The sequence below is a fragment of the Gracilinanus agilis genome, chromosome 1, assembly GCF_016433145.1.
Source record: "Gracilinanus agilis isolate LMUSP501 chromosome 1, AgileGrace, whole genome shotgun sequence".
NCBI lineage: Eukaryota > Metazoa > Chordata > Mammalia > Didelphimorphia > Didelphidae > Gracilinanus > Gracilinanus agilis.
In genome coordinates this window covers 644,208,236-644,233,606 of record NC_058130.1, presented here as the reverse complement: position 1 = coordinate 644,233,606, position 25,371 = coordinate 644,208,236, and the positions used below count along the sequence as shown (strand labels likewise).

The following is a 25,371-nucleotide window of genomic DNA, read 5'->3' as shown; positions in this document are numbered from 1 at the left end:
GTCATGTGATGCTAGTGGAGAGGGGAAATGGAGTAGCCCTCTCCTGCATGCTCTGGCACGGTGGCCATTTCGCTGATCTAAAACTCTTCTTTAAATAACCATTTTCATACCTCATAATTCTTTAGGCAAGATCATAAAAGGACCTCAGTTTTCTCATAGGAAAAACTGAAGAGCCTAGATTAGATGAGCGCTGGTGCAGTGATTAGTGCACTGCACTAAGTGGATCCAGAGTAAGGAAGATCCAAGTTCAAATCCTGCTTCAGTTTTGGAACCAGGCCAAGTCACTTAACCTCTTCTGCCTTAGTTTCCTCACCTGGAAAATGTGGAAAATAACAGCACCTTCCTCCCAGTGTGGTTGTAACAAGCAAACAAGATGTTTGTTAAAGCCCTTTACAAACCTTAAAATTTTTTATAAATGCTAATATTGTTATCTTTAAAGGCTCTTTCAACTCAACATTTTGTGCTACTGACTTAACACATGTACTACCTCCATCAGCAAATTTCAAGAAAGTTAACTTTGTGAACTTTAAAAGTCCTCTTCCCCAGAGTTGTGGTACGACGGACGCTCCAGTGGCCGGCCCACGTGCCCTCCCACTCGGAACAATGAATCTGAGCGGACAATGAGGGACAGAAGGATAAGAACGAGACCTGGCAGGAGTCATCCTACTTCTAGTCAATCGGGCCCCGCCAATCCTCCTCCGCCCCCATTCCGAAAAGACCCACAGGGCTCCGAGTGAGGAGCGGTAGCGGAGAAAGTTCTGACTCTCCTCTCCCACTCCTGCCAACCAGCCCGCTCACCTCTTTGAAGGTCCAGCTTAGTTTCTCGGACATAATGGTCCGGGTTTCGGCTCAACATTTTCACTTTCATCCTGCCGGCCCAGTGTGCCACCACTAAACCAACTTTCCCAGCACACACGACTTCCGCCTTCGCCTCGGTTCGTCGCTTCTACTTCCGCTCACGTGAGAGAAGCCGGGCGGAAGCTGTCTTGCAATCATCTTCCCATCCCCACAACACCAGGTGGTTTGTACTTTCTCCTCTGGGAAAAAAGGAGGCGGGGATTTGGAAGGAGATGGGATAGCTTCGAGCGAACCTCCCCTTCGCAGCTGCGTGACGTGTGGCTTGTCCCACCTCGCGCACCCGCTACCCACTCTCAGTGGCTTCCGCTGGCCCCTCCCCCTCTCCCCGCCCCCGCCACGCCCCCCCGCCCTCGGCCTCTCGAGTTGTCTTAGGAAACTCGCGCGCAGGTCGCGCCGGCCCCAGCTCGCGACCCGCGCGGTTCTGCCGATCTTGGCAGCGACGGTCACTACCGTGGCGGCGACGGCGTCTCGTCCCAGTTCCGCGGCCCTGGGGGCCTTAGTGTCCACGACTCCCGACATCATGACGGCCCAGGGCCAGTCGACTGCGGGGTCATCGCCTATGATCGCTGTGTTCCGCCATGTGCGGTATGAGAACCTGGTGGCGGGCGTGAGTGGCGGCGTCCTCTCCAACCTGGCGCTGCATCCGCTGGACCTCGTGAAGATACGCTTCGCCGGTAAGAGGCTGCCCATCCCTGGCAGAAGACAGCTCCGCGCTGTCCCTCAGCCCCGCAGCCCCGCAAGGGGACGTACGGACTGACTGGGCGGGTGGACTGGCAAGAGTGCTTCTTGGATAGCTTCCTCTCCGCGGGACCCTGGCACTTAGGGTGCTTTGAAAAGGGCAGCTTTCGGACTGTTTCTAAGTGCGGGATTCCTTCCCGTGCACCGTGCACCATGGGACCCTGAAGTCTTTGCCACCAGGGGGGTTATGGGGACAAGCACATGAGATGACACCCACATGAGACGACACCCACATGAGACGACACCCAACAACAGCAGCCTCGGGGTCTGGGGGCAGGTCCTACTGCACGTGTAGGGAGGATTGGGAGGAAATAGTTTTTTGGAGCAACTCCTGTAAACACTCAAATCGTAGTTATCTAAACAACTGAGGCATGGAGAAATTTAGTGATTGCTGCGGTAGGACTTGAAGCCAGGTTCAAGTTTGATTCTTGCCAAAAAGAATGTATTAAGGGTCTTCTAGGCGCCAGGCACTTTCAGCGCTGGGGTTACAAAGAAACCTGCTATCAAGACCTCTCTGGTTGCCTAACTCTTTAAAGAAAAAAGGCACGAATACATTTTTGGAAAGTTTGATTGTCATATTGGCATTTTATGGTTAGATATTCTGAGCTGTTTTGGTTAGCATAGTCAAGTTCAAATCCCTTTGCCTGATTTAATCAGCCTTTCCGGGATCCCCTCCGTACTAATGCTTAACTCCTTATTCCTGTATCTTGAATGGATGTTGTTTTCTTTCTTCACCTTGTAGGTTGTAAACCCCTTGAGGGCAAGTTTAGTTTTGCTGTTCTTAGAATCCCCATCAGCCAATCTGTAAACTCTTTAAGTACTTACTAAATGATGAGGATACTAAAATGGCAAAGGACTGCCTCTAGGAGCTCGGAATCTGTGCGGGGAGACAAACAAATCTCCTGTGTATTGTACTTGGCCTTGCACAAACATTAAATAAGACATTTAATAAGTGCTTGACTTGATATATGCTTACCGAATGACCATCTAACTTCTTTGGGCCTCAGTTTTCTCAGCTGTCAAATGGAGGGGTTATCTGTAATATCTACTTTAAGACCAAATGAAATGTTTTGTGGAAACAAGAAAGCAGTGTAAAATATGAAAAAGCAAATTAACTTGCAAATTCAGGAAAAGTCTACTTGAACAATTGAGCTTTAAGAGTATTAATTCTATTCTTGTCTAACATTTTGGTTGCTTACAGATCACATTTTATCTCAAGTATCAGATCTGGAAAGTGGTTGATACAATTATTTAGAAAATTTCATTCATTTTGGGGTCAAATTGAAGGATTCTGTGTCAGATATAATAGTGTATCACAGTACTGTGGGAGAGAGTGACAGGTTTTTGAGTCTAAGGGTCTGGGTTCAAATCCTGACTTTGCTACTTATTTTCTATGTGCCTCTGGTCATCGACTCCAACACCCATTCATATGAAAAATACAACATTTTGACTAAAATGTAAAATCTAAATCTGATTCTACCAATGAAGCTTAATACAGATAGCATTTTGGACTACAAGTCTCTTTTCAGGAACTTACTGTTTGTTTGATTATAGGAAAGTCATATCTCAGAGCCTCATGTGTAACTACCTATAATGGTGGTTGTGAGAAAAACTCAAGCTTCAAAGCACTGGATCAGTGAATTATTACAAAGTAGTACAGAGTAAGCATGAGTCTTAATTTTGTCATGTGTAAAGTGAAAATAATTTCTATAAGTACCAAAGCACTTTGCATACTTTGGCCCATCATATAAATATCAGTTATTCTGCACTCAAGCAGTTAAACTAATTGAGGAGAGAATGTATGTGAAGCAAACAACTATACTGGACAATGAATAAATACAGTACTAAACTGAGTGAAATCAAGTCAGAAATGTTATAGTATTAAATACTGTCAGAATGGGAATGATGAGTGCTGAGGTTTTCCAGATAGATTTTATAAAAGATCATAGAATAATTCATTTATTGTTGGATGAGGACCTCATAGAATATCTATTTAAAATCCCTGGTTTTATAATAAGGAAATAGATCAGGAGAGCTTAAGGGATTTACCAAAGTCATATTGGAAGGCGTTGAGTAGCAGACTCTGTGAATATTGATTAAATATCCTCTGACCAACCAATCACTCTTTACCACTGTACAACAATGTCTCCAATGTGAAGTTGAGTCTTAAGATAGATTTTGAAGTAAATTGGTAAAAATGTGGATAAATGGAAAAGGGGTGGGGAAAGTATACCATAAAGAAAGGTTCAGATTAAGTATGACAAGATAGAGTAGGAAATGTCCTTGACAGGGGCAGTGTGACTAGGACTGTGTTTACTTCTTAGAGAGCAATGAAAAGTATTTGGTTAGGTCCTGTAGGGCCCATGTTACAGACTTGTTCAACCAGGGAATGGGAGTATATAGAGAACCAGCTCTATATTTCTGGGGGTACTCAGTGGCGTTTAGTGGCATTGGATTGAATGAGAACAGACAGACTAAATGCCTAGCTCATAACTGCTCCAACTTGCCATGGAGTCTTGAGTTTAATATATACTGGTATCACACAAAGAGCACAGAGAAAGAATCACAGCTGTGAAGGGGTTATAAATTATACAAAAACCCATTAAAGTCTAAAAAGTAGAGAGATAGGTCCAGGGTCAAAGGCAAAATTCCAACCACCAATTAGTAGGAGGTTAATTCTGGGAGCAGAAATATATTTCAGGCTTCTTAATTATCAAGGCGAGAAATTGTTAACTCTGTACCTTCTGGTTTGCTAGGAACTTAAAGCTTCTCAATAAATCTGTAATGTTTTTCCAATAAGAAAAGGTATGGATCATAAAAGGGGTCAAAAGAGGAGTCTCAGATTTTTATCTATTTGAGACTCTGTTTCTCTTATTGACCTCCCACAGGAGTAGTTTTAGGTTATTCCAGTTTTTGTCTCCTCTTGAAGCATTTTGGAAAATAGGAGCTAAGAAGACGAACAACTGAAACTGGTATATAATGGGCCTAGGAAAAAGGCACGTGTAAAAGGGATTCTAGGGTATTGGTAAACAGTGAAGAAATGGCCCACAGATTCTAGGTTGGAGATGGAATGTGTTGTATCCAAGGGATCATTGATGATATGAGTGAAGTATAAGGAGGGGCCAGAGTGAAGGCTTAATAAAGGTAGAAAATTAGTTAAAGAATTGTGGAAGAGAAAACAGAAAAGGGCATGGAAGTAAGGGAACTGGGAATGCCAAATCCAAGGTCTCAGTGCTATGTAATAAAAAGATCCCAGGTACAGCCATGGAGTGGTAATGGGTTGAATAAGGGTAAGACACTGTTAAGATATATTATCTATCCATCTATATTGATGCTAATAATATATTAAGAAAATTATAGTGTCTTTAAACTGTCATCTGAAAAAGGACATGGTAGGAAGAGAGGGAATATATAATAGCTGTTTTCAAATATTTGAATAACTATCATTTAGAAAAGGGGTGTTAAACTTATTCTTTGTAATTCTGTTGAACAGTCCATAACATTCATTGTGGAAGTTAGAGTCATTTCAGTTGAATATTAGGAAGATTTTTCTAAGACTTAACCAAATTCAAAACTATAGCAAGCTGTCTTCTGAAATAGTAATTTTCCCTGGAAATATTCACATGGGGACTGAAAGTCTTGTAAGGACTAGCTAGCTAACAAAGCATTTATTAAGTATTTAATAGCACTATGCACCAGACACTATGCTAAGAATTGATAACAAACAAGCAAGATTTACATTCCCTGCTTTTAAAGAACATCTAATAGGTGTTAGACCTGGCACTAATGAGAAAGTTGAGTAATGTAGCAAGGCTTTATTGTGGGAAAGGTGGGTTGTGGGGGCCCCTGCAACCTGTAGATGGCTAAGGGTCTCCACTGGGGTGGAGAAGGGGGGAATCTTTTATAGGGTGGTGGTCTGGGATTAGGTAATCTAAATTGTCTCTATTGGGCAAACTTGTGTTCAGATAATTGGATGGCCGTAAGGTGATGTGGAACCTCAGTCTCTGGGAGTGGGAAGCTCTCAGCTCTGAGGGTCAGTGATGCAAGAGGTCATTTATCTAGGTCTGACAGGGAATTCTTGGAGTCCTACCAGGTTTTATTATTGTGGCACTTTCTGTTCCAGGCTCAGGCAAATGTTGGGGGAAGGAGAAAAGGGGGCTTTGGTCTCAGGATCTATCAATAGGGAAAGCCAATACATAAAGGGATGGAAGCATGGAATAAATATGGCCTGGAATTAGTATGGAAACCTCCAGTCAAGATTAGTCCAAAACTCACCTTTAGAGCCAGGTATCCTATTGGCTAATTTACGTTATGGACAAGAGAGGAGAAAGAAGAAAAAGAAATAGGTTTGATTGCCAGATTAAAAGAAGTTGGTCAACAGTCAGCAAGCATTTATTAGTTTTTACTCTGTGCCAGGCAACTGTACTAAATGCTGAGGATGCACACAAAGGAAAAAACATAATGCCTACTCTCAAGAAGCTTATATTCTAATTAGGAAGGCAGCATACAAAAACAATATACATACAAAATAATATAGAGAATAGATAGATTATCTCAGAGAGAAGGCAGGGGGGAGGCAGTGTAAGGAAGGCTTGTAGAAAATGAGTCTCCGAGGAAGCCGGGGAAGCCAGTAGCCAACCATTAGGGGAAAGAGCACTTAAGGCATGGATGATAGCCACTGAAAATGCACAGAATTGGAGGACAAGAAATAGACTAGTGTACAAAGTAGACCAAGAAGGTGAGTGTTGCTGGATTGTATAATCTAAGAAAACTAGAGCAGGTGGTGAAAAATTTTAAATGCCAAACATTTTACATTTGGAGACTTGAGGCAAGGACAACTTATTACTGTAAATAATAGTTCAGGTACAGTTAAGACTGAATATGTAGATCTCAGGATTGAAAGCATAGACTTGATAACAGAAACTTTGGGAACTGACATGATCACCAAGCACAATATTATAAAGGTTCTTAATATGGGCTCCAGAAAATTTTAAAAATATATATTTTGGTAACTTTCACTATAGTTTTCCTTCATAATTCTATGCCATTTTATTTCATTCATTTAAAAACATTTTGAGAAGGGACCTATGACACAAAAAAAGGTTCATAACCCTTTTTGCTCTGCTTAGTTTTTAGTATTTTTTTACTCTTCAAATTATCTTGTATTTCTTTCTGAGTACATATTATGTCCCCTATTGTAATTCAAGTTTCCCAAGGACCAGATCAGTTTTTCATTTTATCTTTGTATGTCCCTAGTCCCCTTGCATAGGGTATATATTTAGAAAACATTCTTTAAATTGAATTTTTGTGATTTATTCACCATGTTACCTGCATTTTCTTTTTCTTTTTTTTTTAAACCCTTAACTTCTGTGTATTGTCTCATGGGTGGAAGAGTGGTAAGGGTGGGCAATGGGGGTCAAGTGACTTGCTCAGGGTTACACAGCTGGGAAGTGTTTGAGGCCGGATTTGAACCTAGGACCTCCCGTCTCTAGGCCTGGCTCTCAATCCACTGAGCTACCCAGCTGCCCCCACCTTCATTTTTTTTTTTTAAACCCTTGTACTTCGGTGTATTGTCTCAAAGGTGGAAGATTGGTAAGGGTGGGCAATGGGGGTCAAGTGACTTGCCCAGGGTCACACAGCTGGGAAGTGGCTGAGGCCGGGTTTGAACCTAGGACCTCCTGTCTCTAGGCCTGACTCTCACTCCACTAAGCTACCCAGCTGCCCCCCCCCCACCTTCATTTTTAAAGCAATTCCCAGTAGACTTCTATTACCCTTTAAAAATATTTTAGACTATATTTACAACATTTCTTTGTGTTGCACCCATTTTTACATAAAAGGACTGGGGTTTTTGGTTAGTTTGTTTTTAATGCCTGAAGTATCAAAGGAAGACAGGCTATTTGAGGTCATGAGACTTCCTCTCAACACAGCACTAATGAGTTGTGCCACCCAAATGGCTATTAATCACACATTGCCGTATGATATTGTTTCTATTTAACCTTTTACATATTTATGCTTTCTCTCCCCAAATAACTTTTAAACTCCCTAAGGAATTTTCGGAACCCCTTTCCCAGCACTTAGGACAGTGCCTTTGCTCTCAAGTGCCCAGGTTTTGTTGATTGATTACTAGACAACTTCTCAGCTGCTAAAGATTGTAAGACAATTGTGAAATTAACAGGAAGGTAGTGGGGGAGGGTCATGAAGAATGATACATTTTCATTCGATAATATTCACTTGGTAGACTGTATCCATCTAGTAGTATGAATTTTTATGCTTGAGTGATATACGTCATTGAGAAAATATGTTGGTTTTCTTTTTAAGCTCTGTATATAATAATAGTACTGCATGGACATGACTGTGACTGAGTAGAGTATAGAATAAAATATTATAGTAGAGATTGAAATTGTCTGAAAAGAGGGTGGAAAATTACCAATAGTTGGGAGAATTTTGACACATAATCTTTCAAAAAGTAGATCTTTGCACTAGAACTATAATCAGTTTGTTTTTGACAAGCCAGGTGCTTCTTAGCTCCACCAGGGGCATATTATAGTAATATGAGCTTCAAGTTAAAAGAAATGAAGGAGAAAAAAATGAGGAGACAGTTTACTGGATCAAAAGACTTATGCAAGGGGAAGAGAAACTTAAAACTCAAAGAGAGCATGAAAAAGAGCTGAGTGAGAGAAAAATTGAATATTAATTCATTTAAAGGCCTAGCTAAACTGCCCTATTGAGCAGATTGGTTATAAAGGCAATTGAATTTCCCTTTCAGCTCTTCATGATTCCTCTCTAGTCTTCATTAGGGGGAAAAAAAACTATCGAAGTGAAATTAAGAGATGCAATATTGTCAGAAACTTTAGGTAAAGAATTTTTGGATTCTTGGGACTCCATTTAAAATAATTAGTCATTTTTAAAAATTCAAAATGTTTGTCAAATTCAAAAATAGAATATAATTTCCCCCTCTTTACATGTATTTATACATTCATCATTCAGGATTTTTTCATTTATTGTTCAATAAAATTGGGTTTTTTGTTTTTCATTTGAAAGTGATTTTCATGTAATTTTAGAGTTGGAATGGATCTCAGAGACCAACCCATACCTGAAAGAATGCTATTTTACAACATAAACAAGTGATAACAATTTTTGCTTAGAAACAACCACCACTGAGAAAGAATCTATGTCTTCCTAAGGCAACACATTACACTTTGGAATAACTCTAGTTTTTAAGAAATTTTCTATACATAAATAAATTTGCCAGTTTGAAAATCCACCCATAACTTAAGCAATGTGGTATAAATACATGGAGAGTTGCCTCAGAATCAGGAAGTCTTAGGTTCATATCCAACAACTAATATATCAGCCACCCACTTGTGCCAAACATTGTGCTAAGCCTTGAGGTATAAATTTTAAAAATGCAGAAATATTTTCCCAAGCCAGAATATTAATTTGGGGCCAGGTGGTGAAAAGGTTTAAAAACTAAACAAATAAGTTTATATTTTTTCCTAGAGGGAATAGGGAATCACTGGAGTTTACTGGATAAACTTATATGACATGGTATAGTCATCAGTTAAAGAAAAATAATAATTATGTGATCATGAACAAGTTTATTTCTATAGCATTTTGAGGGCTTTGAGGAAAAAATACTGCATAGAACTGAAAGATAAAATACATCTTTTGCTTACATAAAATATTTTATCTTCAGAATTTTCTTTTCACACGCAAAAAAAAGATTTATATGTCAGTATAATTTGTGTTTCCTGTTAACCATCAATCAAAATATTAACCTTTAAGCCTCAATTTTCATAGTTGTAAAATAAAGGGCTTGTTTTATATATCACTCTTGAGTTCCCTCCCAGATCCTTGATCTTAGGGATAAGATGGATGAGGAAAGGAATAAGTATTTCTATAGCGCCAACTATTTGCCAGACACTATATTAAATACTTTACCAATATCTCATTTGAGAGAGAATAGATAGATTTAAATTTTAACTGATTTTTATATGCTTTATTATGTAGTGAGTGATGGACTGGAACTCAGACCCAAATATAATGGAATTGTACATTGTTTGACCACAATTTGGAAAGTTGATGGATTACGAGGCCTTTATCAAGGAGTAACCCCAAATGTATGGGGTGCAGGTTTATCCTGGGGACTCTATTTTTTCTTGTAAGTATGTCTATAGAGATTTTAGCATTTTAAGAGAGCATGGATTTTTTGATATGATATTTTATCCTTCCTTTTACAGCATAATGTCGACAAAGGTAAATAACCAGCCTTACCAACTTGCTGAAATTTGTGTAAAAAACTTGAAAACGTGTGATATAACAGTCTTCTTGGTCTCTGATTTTAAATATATCTGTACTTGAAGAGAACTTTCCATTTAAGGGAAGGTTCTTGTAAGTTAGATTTACTACCTAGTTTCCCCCTACTTACAAAAAACCTAATTGTTGAGGCCCTATTAAAAGTAAACTTCTATTGTAGTGTCCATGTTATTTTTTATGATTCACATTTACATCTAACAATGGGGATTTATTTACAGAGCAGAAAGATGAATATCACTTGACCTTGATTTTGCCATTATTTAATAGTTTTGGTTAAACATTTGTGGAAAGACATAAAATTGAATAACATTTAAAATGAAAATTTTTTAATTGTCTATGGATTGTAGTCATCTGAGGTATTCATGGTTATCAGTAATTTATTGGGTGTTGATTCTAGAGTTCTCCAAGAATGCAAAATTCCATATTGTGAACCTGGCAGGGTAGAAAAGTCAAAAGTGAATGCTGGTTTTCACATACCCTTAAAAACCTACAACAATGTTGTATGAGAACTATAGGTGAAAGAGAAGTAACTGAGAGAACAACCTTCTTCAAAGGGCTCATGTCCTCTTCTTTGCTTTCTCACCTTTGACCAACTTCCATTTCTCCTTAGTTCTTTTTGGTCTACTTCAAAACCTGTTCTGTCCCTCCATTTAGAAATTGCTGCAATTCTTTTGGATACAGGACCTGTTGGTTCTAACTTTGTAATATATCTCGTTTCATCTTTCTCTTCGTTCCTAGAATCACAAAATTTGAGAATTAAAAGAATTCTCTTCAACTACTTAGTCCTTTCTACAGCAAAAAGGATTACCCACTGCAACATATCTGAGCAGTGGGCATGCAAATATCTCTATTAAGAGAGAACTTGGTACTTTCTGAGGCAGCCCATTCTACTTTCTGATAACTCTTAACTGTTAGGAAATTCATCCCAGTTTTTAGGTTGTTAATGCCTTAGGATCAAGAACATGAACTTATTTAAAACTTGTATTTATCTCTCACTTCCTCTGTCACAAGGCCTTGTGCAATGAATGAAATTCTCTGGAGGCTGTATTTTTAGTTTTAAAATATTAATTTATTAATCTACTGCTCAAGAAAATCTAACTAGTCAATGGACTCCCTCACAGTCCAGACAGATGCCACAGAACTCAAGCAAGGCTAGGGCAGAGAGAGAGGCCAAAGTGAACAGGTAGGCAGGAGAGCTGCCTAAGCCCAGAAAAGATCAACTTCCTGTCATGCAAGCCAATGTACATCCCTTCTGATATTATCACTTAGTCCCTCCCCAGGACATCTCTGATTGGAGAACATTCACACAGGAAATGAACTCAGACCTCTATCACAAGAAGAGGTTCACTTCCTACCATGCAAGACTATCATAATGGCTGCACAACCCATACTTCCCAACAGGGCTGACTGATTTCATCACCTAATCAAGTTCTTGTTTATAGATAAACAGGGAACAGGTTTCTACCCTGCTTGTAAAAGATCTAGACCAAAGAAGGGAGGACCCAACCCAGTTTTGTATCCTGTAGGACAGTTTTGTGGTTTTAAAAGCAAACTATTCTTAGGGGGCAAAGCAGAAACCATTTCTCAAAAAATATCTCAATTCAATATTAGTTTTCCGTACTTGCATATACTAGGAGCTCAATAAACATTTGATGAATGAATGTTTCTCCTTTTAAAAATCCTTTTGTCTGTTTTCTTTCTTTTGTTCAGGTCATTGATCAGATACGTACTTAATTAAAATCTAGTCCATCTTCCACCTTGAAGAAAGTATTGATGTTATACTTCAGAAATGCTTTTTGCTTTCATATTGCAGCTTCTTAAGTGCCATGTTATGGAAAAAAAACTCTTCTACTAAAGCCCAATGTTTGAAAAATAAGGCATTTTTGTTTGTATTGTGATTTCAATTTAAATATTAAAGTTTATATGAGGGACACATTTTCAAATAACTTAGACACTATGTGGAGTTTATCTTTCCTGATCTTCATTTAAATCTCTTGTTTAATTCTTTTAGCTATAATGCCATTAAATCATATAAGACAGAGGGGAGAACAGAACGACTAGATGCAACAGAATACCTCATTTCAGCTGCTGAAGCTGGTAAGAAAATGTATAATCCATAAAAATCCTGTCACATTAATACATAAAACCTGCAGTGTTGTTTTATCATACTTTTTTTTATGGTGACTATTTTTCATTCAACTTTATCAATTGGATGAAACTAGATATTATTTTGAATTCTTGGGGTGACCTTTTGTCTTGGACAAATTTGAAATATTTTTTTTATACTCCTACCTTCCTCCTTAGGATCAATACTGGGTATTGGTTTCCAAGGTAGAAGAACAGTAAGGTCTAGGCAATGGTGGTTAAGTGACTTGGCCAGGGTCATATAGCTAGGCAGTGTCTGAGGCCAGAGAAATAATTTCTTTTTAGCATCTAAGCAAAATTATAGATCTATTAATAATAAGAAATGAATTGTATAGTCTGTAGAAAGAAAAAAATAGTGTTTTAGTTTCTCAATTACTTAATTTACAACATTGTTTGACTAACATGTAAATGTAGAGCAAAAATATTAAGTATGACTTTTTCCCTTATGGCATCTGGTTCAGTGCTTAACATAATATGAACTTTTTTTTTTTTTAAACCCTTGTACTTCGGTGTATTGTCTCATAGGTGGAAGAGTGGTAAGGGTAGGCAATGGGGGTCAAGTGACTTGCCCAGGGTCACACAGCTGGGAAGTGGCTGAGGCCGGGTTTGAACCTAGGACCTCCTGTCTCTAGGCCTGACTCTCACTCCACTGAGCTACCCAGCTGCCCCCTCATAATATGAACTTAATATGTATTGATTAACTACTTAGATAACCCAGAAAATATGTAGATATTAAAGACATTATAAAATTGTTTTTATTGTTTTACACATTTGTAAAATAATTAAAGTTTTATAATTGGTTACCTTCTGTTTATCTGGTTTTTGTGGAATGAAATCTATGATTGTGAACTTAGTTTTGTTTATTGAGGTATTTAAATACAATAGGAGAACATAGGCTTAAGCCACATTTTGCTTTTTCTCCACCTATGTCTATTTTGCTATGTATAATGCCTAATATATTATAACTTAGAAAAAGGCATTTATGCTTTTTATAGTGAAAATGATTCATAGTATACTAAAATAATTGACTTAAAAAAGCAAGATGCTATAGGAATGTCTAAAATCATATATTTAGATGATCCCCGAATTACAAATGGTTTTGTTCCAATATTATAGGTCACTTTAGAACTCAGAAGATATTTCCCTTGTTTCCCATGTTTTCCACAGAAATAGTGTGATATAAAGAAATTTAATTTCCCATGCTAGAGCACAAAACCTTAGTGATAATTATTGTTGTAAATATGTCATTTCAACTAAATTTTTTTTGAAGTTAGATAACTTTTTTGTTAGGTGGCATGGCAACCTAATCATTTAAAATATTTCTGTGAGAAAAAGCATTCCACTCTTCACAACAGAAAAGGCAATGCAGAAGCTCAGAAAATATAACTCTCCCTTCCCCTTCTCTCCCCAACCCATGTCTCCTCCATACCTCCCATCAAAAAGCATCTGAATGGGAGGATAAAAAGAATTGGGAGATTAAATCCTAGGAACCAATGGAAAGGGAAGAGCAATGAAGAGACCAACTTCATCAAGTACCTTCACTATTTACCTGCTTTGAGACACCCAGATTCCCATTCCAAGTCAAGCTCTTGAAAATGTACCCAAGGAGTGTAAGGAATTAAATTAATGGTTTGACTAAATATATGTGAGAATTCTAAAATAATATGGTGGTTGCTGATTTAAAATATTATAGCTCAAGTCAAAATGACTTTTAATAGCTTATCTTTACAAAGAGAAATACAAAAAGAGGGTAGAGAAGATATTTAGCCTGTCACACTAAATATTGCTCTGGTGCTCGACTCAGCCCAGCACGACTTGTTAACCTTAAACCGGAGTTAATCTCTCTCCAGAAGTCAGAAAAGGGAAAGCCAGCTATTTGCTCACCCAAGAGCCAGTCCAAGTCCCAAGTTACCTCCAAGAGGCAGGTCACCAGTCAAAGTCCAAGTCAATGATGATGATGGCCCTCAGCCCAAGAAGTTCAGGACTTTTATAGTCACTTCTTGTCCCTTCCCCTCTTCACAGGGGCCAATCACAGCTTCCAAATTGCCCAGGGGGGCAGTGTCTATGGGATCCACTCAAAGGATTCACAAGTTTCTGCCTGATGGAGTTATCACTTGCAAATACTCTTAATGTTGAGTTCTTGAGTTATCACTCATTTTGGCAAATGACTTGCAACTCTTACTTAGTGACTGGTGAGGTACTAAGTAGGGGTACTAAAAGAAAGTTTGATTCACATTTCACAGGAGAAAGTAACATTACCCTTTTTAGCCTTACTCAAAGGAATGCTATAACCAACAGGCTTCACTGTCCTCAATAAAATCTTGTCATCTCAAAATGATTCTCCTAGCCTTCTTCAGCTAAGGCCACTGGGTCTACCATAAGATGAGAATACAATGAATCAGATTGCTTCTTTTGCTCCTGGTTTCGAAGGAAAATTCATCTTTCCTATTAAAGTATACTTTTAAGAGTTTGTGATGTTCATTAGTCAAATTGCTACAAATGTAATTAATCTTCTCTTTTTCAGGGGCCATGACCCTCTGTATCACAAACCCATTGTGGGTCACAAAGACTCGACTTATGTTACAGTATAATGTTGTTAGTAATTCAGAGAGGCAGTACAAAGGAATGATAGATACACTTGTGAAGATATATAAATATGAAGGTGTGCGTGGATTGTACAAGGTACTTTTTATTTGATGTTTTAAATAGTTATAATAAATAGATAATTTTATCTATTGTTATTTGCATTATTACTCACCACCATGATTTTCATTCACCTTTTAGGTTCAGATTCTGAAAGATTCTGGTACTCAATCCTAAAAAAGAATAAACCTAAGAAGAAGCAATAGTTTTAATAAAAAACAAATATAATCCACAGTGCTGATATTGTATTTCTTTAGGCTATTTATATTCCCTACTGTATGATGCATCACTGTGACACTGATTGGAGGGAGGTAGAACTGTTTTAAAATTTTTTAGGCATCTTATTTTAATATGTAAGTAATTTGGCATTCATTCAATACTTAAGCAGTAAACAGTTCTGGTGGTGAAAAGAATATTTTTCTTTGCTTTACAAATCAAGTTATAAAAGAAGCAAGATCATTCAGATTTTTATAATTTCCAATTGTAAATGAAAATAAGAAAAAAAAAGATCAATACAATTCTCACCAGTGTCATATCAGTGATGTACATGATGGGCAACAAATGTTAACTTCAAATTTACTAAAAATGCTATGGCCTATATTTTCTGTTAGTTACAATTCAATTTTTTTAAAAAACCTTTACTTTCTATCTTAGAATCAATACAGGCAGAAGAGCAGTAAGGGCTAGGCTAGTGATGACAAACCTTTTAGAGACTGAGTGTCCAAATTCCTGCATGTAAGCCTCTACCTTACCCCAGAGAGAGAAGGGAGGAAGCACTCCCATTGGGCTGCTGGGAAGAGGGATGGGTGATGTGAGAAATGTCCTCAGGTGTGAGTAGAGAGAGGGAAGGGGAGCAGCCACCTCTAGCACACTGGCCTTAGGTTCGCCAACATGGTACTAGGCAATGGGGGTTAAGTGGCTTACCCAGAGTCACACAGGTAGAAAGTGTGTGAGGCCACATTGAACCTAGGACCTCCTGTCTCTAGGCCAGGTTCTCAGTTTACTCAGCAATTTAGTTTCCTACAATTCATATTTTTAACTAACCTATCTTTAATCAGACTTTTAGCCTCTTTAAGGCTTTGGATAGGATAAACAAAATTTATTTCCAGATATCTACAGATAAACTCAGAAAGAATTCCAATGACTCTTTTACAGAAGATATTGCATTCAAAGTGTTGTGTTATAGTTATTATTATTGTTTTTGTGTAACTTGGACAGGACACTTCACATCTTCAGCCTTCTTATTTGAGGACTAGACATCAGCTCTAGCTAGATCAGTGAACTTATGATTTAATCTAACCATGAAACTTTCCTCTTGTGCTGCTTTAATGAGCATAGGAGAATATTGATTGCTTACCATGTGCAAGAAATTGATTACAATATTAATTCATTACATAATTCTTTGCCTGTCTTCCCTTTCCCTACTCCAGGCATTGTCAACCTGCTGGCCAAATTTGGCCTGCTACCTGTTTTTATGTAGCTCCAGCTAAGAATGTTGTTTACGACTTTAAATAAAGTTTATCGTATTTTTAAAATGTAAACATCTCTGCGATTTGTCAGTCTTACTCTCCTCTCTCTCTTCCCCCTAGAAAACAAAAACAACATAACATGCATAATAGAATAGATCTGCAATCTCATCTCATTATTGTGAATTCTCCAGCAATGTACAATAGTACAAAACTTGTCCATGCCTTATTATTCCTAATCATGGCCTCTTATAAATCCTTCATGAAGAGAATATACTCACCATGTTCTATTTGTAAATTTCTTAACATTATTTATATGTCCAATTAACATCACAAGGGAATGATAGGCAAGTTAACCAAGAGAATCTCATGATGGGTCAGAAGCAGATTCCTTCTTATAGGAGACCTCAGCAGGGTGTACCCATTACCCAGGCCAAAAAAACCCTGCATGTCTATTATCCCTCTCACTCAAAATGACTGATCTACTTTCTTATCTAGTCAGGTATTAGATTATCCTGTGCACTGCTTCCTTTAAAAAAATTTTTTTTTAAACCCTTACCTTCCATCTTGGAATGAATACTGTGTATTGGTTCCAAGGCAGAAGAGTGGTAAGGGCTAGGCAATGGAGTCAAGTGACTTGCCAGGGTCACACAGCTAGGAAGTGCCTGAGGCCTTTGTGTACTGCTTCTTACATACAGTGAAGTGTTGTTAATGTGCTTCAGCCTATTTGTAACCACTCTAGATGATGCATAATTTTGATTTATTAGAGATTATAATATTCTATGGTTTGTAACCATATAGCTTCACTGTAAGAATAAAGTTAGGGATTAGACCTGTAATTTTAATGGTGGTATGAACTCCCCATAAGGAAGTTCCCCATAAGAATTACCTCTACTAGTGCAGGTTATCACCTTCTTAGTCTTAAAGAATTGCCTAGAATACTGAATGATAGGAGACTTGGCTGGGCTGAGCCAACTGTCAAAACTTGAACCCAGATCTTTTGGCTCTAAGTCCAGTTCTCTGTCCACTACACTATACTTCCTCTAATGGTACAATGTGTAGTGCTTAATTAATGCACTAAAAGAATATTGATGTTAATTTCAAGGAGACATTTTAAAAATAAAATTAAGAATAAGTTGGATTAAGTGACCTCTAAAGTCCTTTCTAAGGTTAAGATTCTCTAATTCCTTTGAATGGACAGCCTTAAGAACTGATTTGTCAATCTATTTATCTTCAACAAGCAGAACAGGTTGGCCTGGGCTAAAAATTGAATAGGAAAAAGAGATGGGACTAAGTTGCATTTGGGAAAATTTATAGTACTTTTTAATGACTCAGAGGTTCTTCTTGGAACAAAGCTCCGACTTTTAATACCAGTATTTTTGTGGTGACACTTTATGGCTGTATCATGTAACACTACAATTTCTAAAAAGTTTTAATTGCAGATGATTCAGAACAATGGAGAAATATACAGTTAGAGGGGAGTAGAGGGGCACAAATGTTATAAAAAATGAATGACTGGTGAAGCTGTGAATTGAACTAGTTTTTGGGAACAGAATTTGAAAATCAAGAAAAGTTATTAACTGTTTAACTTTTGACCAAATAATCCTACTACTATTTATATACCCCAGGTCCAAAGGCCCTATATATCTCTGAATATTAGTAGTATCCATATTTGTTTTAAAAGATAGGTGTACATGAGTTGGAGAATGGCTTAGACCAGTAATGGGCAAACTACAGCCCGTGGGCCGGATGTGGCCCCCCTGAAATGTTCTATTTGGTTGTGGAACATTATTCCTAATCTGAGGAAAACAATGAGTAGGATTCAATACAATGAAACTTCAAAAGAGTTGCCTTAGAAACAGACTGACAGATGAGCATTTCCTTTCCTTTGGCCCCCTTTTTAAAAAGTTTGCCCATCACTGGCTTAGACAGTTGTGATTTATATAAATATAATGAGATGTTATTGTCTCAGAAGGAGCAAATATGAAGCATTGAGAGAAGTGTTCAAAAACTTATATGAATTTATGCAAAGCAAACCAGAACAAGAATATGAAGATTGTTTGCAGTAATGTTACTGAAAGTAACACTATCAGGCAGCTAAATTTGAAGGCAAAAATCAATTTTGGTTCATCTTAATAGAGGGGTAGGGAACTAGAAGTGTTGGATATTTCATCTGCTTTCAAAGTCATTTGCTGTTAATTAATTTCACTTAATTGTTTTTGTTTGTGACAAAGTTGGGCTCTCTTTTGAAGTGAGAATTTTTGAAAATGTTTAGAGGGAAAAAAATCCACAAAATATTAGCATATAAAAGACCAAAAGTGGGCCAGTTATGCAGGAAGATTGAGAGATAATAGACAAATCAGCATTTCTTCACTGGTAGCCACATAATGTCAGGAGACTGGAGAAAGGGCTGTTCCATGGAAGGGTACCATACCACACTGATGAAAAAATCAGGTTCATTGAAGTATTAGACTTTTAAGTACAGATCTGGACCTGGTTCTTTGTCATCTGTGGATCTGCCCACTTAAAGTTTAGAATGGTTTATCACATGAAGTTTAGTCATAAAGTGGTGACACAGTACACTGCAACGAGACCTTTTTTAAAAATCAGATTGCCTATGTTCAAATCCCATCTATTGCTATTGCCGACATGACTTAGAACATGTCTCTTACTTTCTGGGCTTCAGAATCCATGATTTTATGATGAACTTTTTTTTTTTTAAATCAAAATAACTCTTCAAGGGTTTTGGAGTTTTTAAGTACATATTAAAACACATATGAAGGAGAAATAGAAAAAGACTTACTATTTCAAATTAGATATTATAGTTATTTCTGTTTTTTTAAAAAAGATGGTTATCTTCTAGGGATTTCTGCCTGGGCTGTTTGGAACATCACATGGAGCACTTCAGTTCATGGCATATGAATTGCTGAAATTGAAGTACAATACACATGTCAGTAGATTACCAGATGAACAGTTGGTAAGAAATTCTTCAAAAGATAGCCTAATTTACTTTTATAGAAAATAAGTACAGTGAAAATGCTTAGGCTCTGTCAAGCATCAGATGTACTAGAAATTTAGGTCATACTAACCTTTTGGTATCAATTTTCAATACTTAAAAATTAATTTTTTTCCCCTTTCCCTCTTTGTCATTTACATCATGCTACAAATTGTGTTCTTGTTGGAAAGTTAACATTTGGAAATATTTTAAAATTCCTTTTGCAGTTAATAAGAATATGAATATATTGAAGAAATCTTAGTTTACAATTAAGCACACATTGAGTACTGTACTTTGTTGCTTTGTTTTAGCTTACCTTTACTACATCATTTAAGAGGTCTTAAAAATAGGCCTTATAAAAACTCAAGTTAAGAATAGAGATTTCTTGTTTTGTTTTTGCTTTTTTGTTTTTTTTTTTTACAATTCCATAAATGAGTAAAGCGATTGCATTTTCTCTGTGGATTTCACTGGATTGCATAGTACAATTTATATACATTATTAAGAGATGCTTTCAGTCACCATTTTTTTCCCCTTGTTTTTAAACCCTTACCTTCCATCTTGGAGTCAATTCTGTGTATTGGCTCCAAGGCAGAAGAATGGTAAGGGTAGGCAATGGGGGTCAAGTGACTTGCCCAGGGTCACACAGCTGGGAAGTGTCTTGAGGCCAGATTTGAACCTAGGACCTCCGGTCTCTAGGCCTGGCTCTCAATCCACTGAGCTACTCAGCTGCCCCCTCAGTCACCATTTTTTAACCACAAAGAATATGATAGTGATGGTGAACCTTTTAGAGACTGTGTGCTGTGCCCCCCCTCCTATATACACCCTGGGTAAACCCTTCCCACCCTCTTACCCCCTTAACCCACACAGAGGAGGGAGAAAGCACTTCCTTTGGGCTGCTGGACAGAGAGATGGGCGAAGTGAGGAATGTCCTCATTGCATGTGGAGAGGGGCAGAGGAGTAGTCTGGGCACTTTGATCCCCTCCAGCTCTGTCACTTGTGAGCCACCCACCTTGTCCCTGTGTGCTCCATTGGGGCAGCTGGGCAGTGGAGCAGGGATATGAAAAAATGTCATCAGTTTTGGTTTTCTAGTAATGAACTCTGGCAGGGGGTGAGGAGTGGGGATGGGGGCAGAGTACCCACAGAGAACTCTCTGTGTGCCATCATTGGCTTCTATGCCATAGGTTTGCCATAAATGGGATAGGATATAGCTTTTATGATTGGTTTAGAGTGAAGCATTTGGGCTTCCTTTATTTCCATATTTGTGCAATTTAAGAAATATCCAGAAAAGATATAACCATTTTGTGTTATTGTTTTAGAGCACAATAGAATATATATCAATTGCAGCACTGTCAAAAATATTTGCTGTGGCAGCAACATACCCATATCAAGTAGTGAGAGCCCGACTTCAAGATCAACACATTTTTTACAAGGGTGTGCTTGATGTAATCATAAGGACGTGGAGGTAAGACAGCAGCAGTTAATTGAATCTCATTTAGAGTACAGCAAATATCTCACACAGTCTAATTGATTACAATGCTGTAAGCAATGACTAGCCTATGAGTAATAGTGATCTTGGATTTGCTTCTTGGCTTTTTATATGGAGTAGGATTCTTTGCTCTGAAACAGTCTGAGAAATCCCCAAACTCAGTGATTGACCCCTTGTAGATATTTTATCTCAGTGTAATACTTAACCTCATAATCAAATATATGTGTAAGTATAGCTCCATTGTGGTAGAGATTCTCCACATTTCTCTTTCATTTCAGACCTTTTTCAAAATTCAGTTATTCATGTGTGATGAGTACACTTCCTTTCAGTTTGATACCTAAAAGATCTATAACTTTGTAAGTGGGCAAATTTCTTCCATTAAACACAGATCACAACCCATTTGTAGCTTAGTTGATAGCCTAAAACATAGGTGTCAAACATAGTCCAAAATGTAATTAGAAAATATTTAACAAAAAAAAAGTAGTAATATCAATAAAGTTAATTTGTGCTTTTCTAAGGCAATATGTACAAATCTAGAGTTGCCTGTAGCCTATGGTTACACAGATAAGTATTTCAGGATTTGAACTCAGGTCTTCCTACCTTCCAAGCCCAGCATTTTATCCTTCAATCAGTTTTTAAAAATTAATCACCTAAAGCGCTACAATTACAAAAACAAGAATGAAATAGTTCCTGCCTGTAAAGCATTTACGGAGTCGGGGGGGAGGGGAATAGTGACAAGTACATATATAGCAAAATATGCAAAAAAGATAATATAATGGGAGCAGGGAACTCATCTGAAGAGATCAGAATGGCCATTGTTTTCTTAGTAAAGTGATGAGGTAAGGTCCTCAGCTCTAAAGTTGCTGGAGAGGTTAGTAGAGAGTCAGATAGACAATTAGGGAGGAATAAAAGGATTGTTTTGCTACAATAAGGCCCCAGTGTAGATCGACTAACACAAACTTGCAGTGAATGTATATAAAGCATATTGCCTAACTTTATTTGACTCTGTTTAGCGTGTGAGTAAAAGCAGAAGAGATGGATGGTGAGATAAGGCTGTGCAAGGCTTGTGTGATGCTAGGACAGGAACCTGGGGTTGAAAAGTACAGGAAAGGTTAGTGTTGAACTGATTGTGTCAAAGGTTGAGATTGTGAAGAAAAAGAAAAATGAAGCCAGGGAAGGGGTTATAGTTTAGGATCCAGTAAGAAAAAGGAAGAGATGAAATGATGATAATCTTAATTGTCAAAGTAAAGCTTGATCAAGGCTATTGATCTACACCAGGATTTGACCCTTCCACCCCCCACATTGTCTCTTCAGTTCTATTTAACAAGTATTTGTGAAAAGCCTACCTAATTTCTGAATTTTGTACTTATATCATATACACTATGTATCAGTAAAATTAAACTGTAAATGAGTGTGATGATTGGTTTATAGTATTTCTGTAAAGTGTGCATAATTTCAATCTTATGAGTAAAGGTTTTTGGCAGCCACATTTTAAGATGAAATAATTTCTATTCTGTGGTTTAAATTACTATGGGAATCAAGAGGAGGAAGAAACATTTGAGCTTTGGAAAATGGTTAGGGATTGGGCCAACAGATGAGATGGATAATGAAGGGACTGGGGATGGTATGAAGCTAATAGTAAAAAGTAGTGTGTTGTTTTTTTTCTTGTTCATCCTGACCTATTAAATGGAACTTTTAGATGTTCTTCCTACTATGTTAAGTGTTTTGATTTAATTTTGTACAGTATTCTCACACTAGTTATTTTGAATACTAACTTCTTTTTTCCCCTTTTCTATAGGAAAGAAGGCATTATTGGATTTTACAAAGGAATTGTCCCTAATTTGATTAGAGTGACTCCAGCCTGCTGTATTACCTTTGTAGTTTATGAAAATGTCTCTCATTTTTTACTTGGCCTTAGAGGAGAAGAAGAGTAAGTTTAAGGAAGATAACAGAAATATCTGCTACAGAAGCAAAGTATCCCTTAGTACTTGAAAACAAAACATGAAAGAAAATAGTGCAAAGAAACATTAGTCATGATTCAAATCAACCTCTAACCATTAGAAGTCAAAGAACTGATGAATCCTTACCCATTTTCTGCTTTTGCTATCTCATTTATCTATGTGACTTGGCTGCCTTTGCCTAGAATAGCTGCCATCAAAACAATATTAAAACTGACATGAAGTGTATAGCTCAGTGAATTTGTCCATTTCGTTGTTCAAATAGAAGCCAATTTTGCAACATTTGTCTAGTGGATTAGATGGATTTGCCTTTATTACTAAACTGAACTGTGGGGATTGGTTTTTAAAATCGACTTTTGTGCAATAATAATAAGTCCTCCTTGCAAAGATTCATGGTGGCACATATGTAATAGTTTATTTTAAAGGATTGATTTCAAACTTTAGAATGTTTGCTGAAATAAGCACCTAAACCCGGAGTATATCAGAATCAGTGGACAGTGAAACAAGCATTCACTGGTGATATACTTTAATCTTGGGTCAGTTTGCACTCTGGTGAGATTCTATTCTTCTTTCAGGATTAGGGCATGGGTGGATTTGTTATCTACTATAATAGCATTTTCCCCCTATGCTTTAAAGTTTAATTCTGGATCTAAGTTTTCTGAATACTGGCATTGAATATATTTGTGATTTTGCAAACCTCATCATGGTCCAGGATTAAGAGTATCTCAGTCTTGATTTAACATTTTATATACCATTTAATAGAGATGCTTGCAGAGTCTGTGGGGAGATTCAGAAATGCTTGGTTATGTTACTGGCCAGTTGGATTATATGTAAACTGGGGAAACAATCTTCCTACTTACAATTGTAATTTTGGGATACCTGGGTATCCCACTGGTTGGTCAAATTCATATTGTACCCTATGCCCATTATTGTTGATTTTATTTTTATGTGGCATTGCAGGAGTGGCTTAATTAAAAGGATCTTCCCCTTCCCTTTCCCCCTAAAATGTTGACTTAGTCATTATATTCTTATTTATCATAAATACCTATGATTGCTATTGCACTCCCATCTGTTTCTTGTAAATAAAACATTGCAATTTTCAAAGCCATATTTAAATGGTTCTTTGAAAATGGATCTATTTTTATATTTTGAATGGTATTGTTTTTCAAATAAAGATGAAATCATAAATAATCAGTTATGTGTATTTCCTATATAGGCATTGATGTTATGCCTGGAAATGTGTTTTAAGTTTTTAATAAAATCCTCTCATTCATGCTTCTCAAGAACTAGTAGATTATACCAAAAAGTTCATGAGATCCTGATTTTTATTCCTATATGCCTAACATTGATAAAGCTAACACTATGTCTATATGTGACAATATAAGTTTTCTTTTCACTCAGTCAGTAATCATTTCTCAAGTACCTACTATGTAGAAGGAACTGGGCAGGGTACTATAGGAAATGAAAATAAGAGCAAGATATGAACCCTCCCCTCAGAGGACTGACAGTCAAGTCTAGTAGAGGTGATAGCCTAATTTACAGTTCAAGAATTATGGTATCCAAGGGGGCAGCTGGGTAGCTCAGTGGATGAGAGCCAGACCTAGAGATAGGAGGTCCTGGGTTCAAATGTGGTCTCAAACATTTCCCAGCTGTGTGACCCTGGACAATTCACTTAACCCTCGTTGCCTAGCCTTTACCACTCTTCTTAGAACCAATATATAGAAGCGATTCTAAGGTGAAAGGTAATGATTTAAAAAAAAAAAAGAATTAGGATATCCAAATGCCAACTAATATAAAAGATATTTCCTAAATGCCTCTGTGTTATATAGTATCAATTACTATAGGAACTGAGAAGTAGAAGAAACATTTTAACTTTAAAAGGTGGTTAAGAATTGGACCAACAGATGAGATGAATAATGAAGTGAAGATAGTGAATCCCTGTGTAGAGACAGGAAAAGGTTGGAGGTGGGGTGGCTGATTTTCTATTGCAACTTAATGAATGATAATCAGACATTTATTAGAATAAAATTTTTAAGGCATTTTTAAATTTGATTCTCACCAAATCCCTGGGAAGTGATGCAAATACATATGTCTTTTATAGTCAACTCATACAACTATAGTTGTGGGCATGTGTAAGCTCAGAGGTGAAGCGACCTGTACAAAGTTATAAGTAAAAGAGCCAGAATTTACCCCAATACAGAATTCTTCCCACTTTACCAGATATTGAACCTGAACCGAGATGGTGGCATTAGGAGTAAAAAGGAGACTCTAAGAAGTCTCTAGGATTTGGGGGAGAGGGGGAAGAAAAGTAAAGTGTCAAAGATAATATGCTTCTTTCCGGGAAATGGTTGATAATGCCACCAAGAGAAGTAGAAAAGTCAGCATGAGAAATAGGTTTGGAGAGGAAGATGAAATAAAAAGCAATAGGCAGTAGAAAATGTGGGTCTGGACAGATTTCTAATTAACAGAGATGAGAGTTGAAGGAATGGGAATTCATAAGATCCACCAAAGGAAGGCACAGAGGAAAGAGCAGAATTGTAGGAAATACTCATATTTGGAATTTTGAAAGGAAGGCCAAAAGGAAAGATGATCAGTACCTGAGAGCACTATCTCTGCTCCTCTTTGTTCTCTTTGTCAAAATCTTAAAGCTGCCAGTTGCCAATTATTCCTTAGCTCTGTCCTTGCATGGGAAGTACTGGGTTCTGCCATTTGGGTAGGAGTGTATCTGTGTCTCCTAGTTGGATCACTTTCTTTATTTGCCCCTAC

At 37.4% G+C, this 25,371-nt stretch overlaps 1 protein-coding gene across 1 annotated transcript; it reads left to right on the top strand.

The window, feature by feature from the left end:
* The first annotated feature begins 1,378 nt into the window (after positions 1–1,378).
* SLC25A32 (solute carrier family 25 member 32) lies at positions 1,379–23,707 on the top strand. The gene is made up of 7 exons (XM_044658230.1): positions 1,379–1,532; positions 9,607–9,757; positions 11,924–12,009; positions 14,582–14,739; positions 19,030–19,143; positions 20,478–20,623; positions 22,446–23,707. The coding sequence occupies exons 1-7, from the start codon at positions 1,379–1,381 to the stop codon at positions 22,579–22,581; spliced, it is 945 nt and encodes a 314-aa protein (XP_044514165.1). The 3' UTR covers positions 22,582–23,707.
* Positions 23,708–25,371: the final 1,664 nt, after the last annotated feature.

What these genes read in the sequence shown, in the direction of transcription:
- SLC25A32 (XM_044658230.1), top strand. Translation starts at nt 1,379, where the DNA reads ATGACGGCCCAGGGCCAGTCGACTGCGGGGTCATCGCCTATGATCGCT. An exon ending in CGTGAAGATACGCTTCGCCG is followed by an intron (nt 1,533 to 9,606) that starts GTAAGAGGCTGC and finishes TTTATTATGTAG; the next exon opens with TGAGTGATGGACTGGAACTC. An exon ending in GATTACCAGATGAACAGTTG is followed by an intron (nt 19,144 to 20,477) that starts GTAAGAAATTCT and finishes TTATTGTTTTAG; the next exon opens with AGCACAATAGAATATATATC.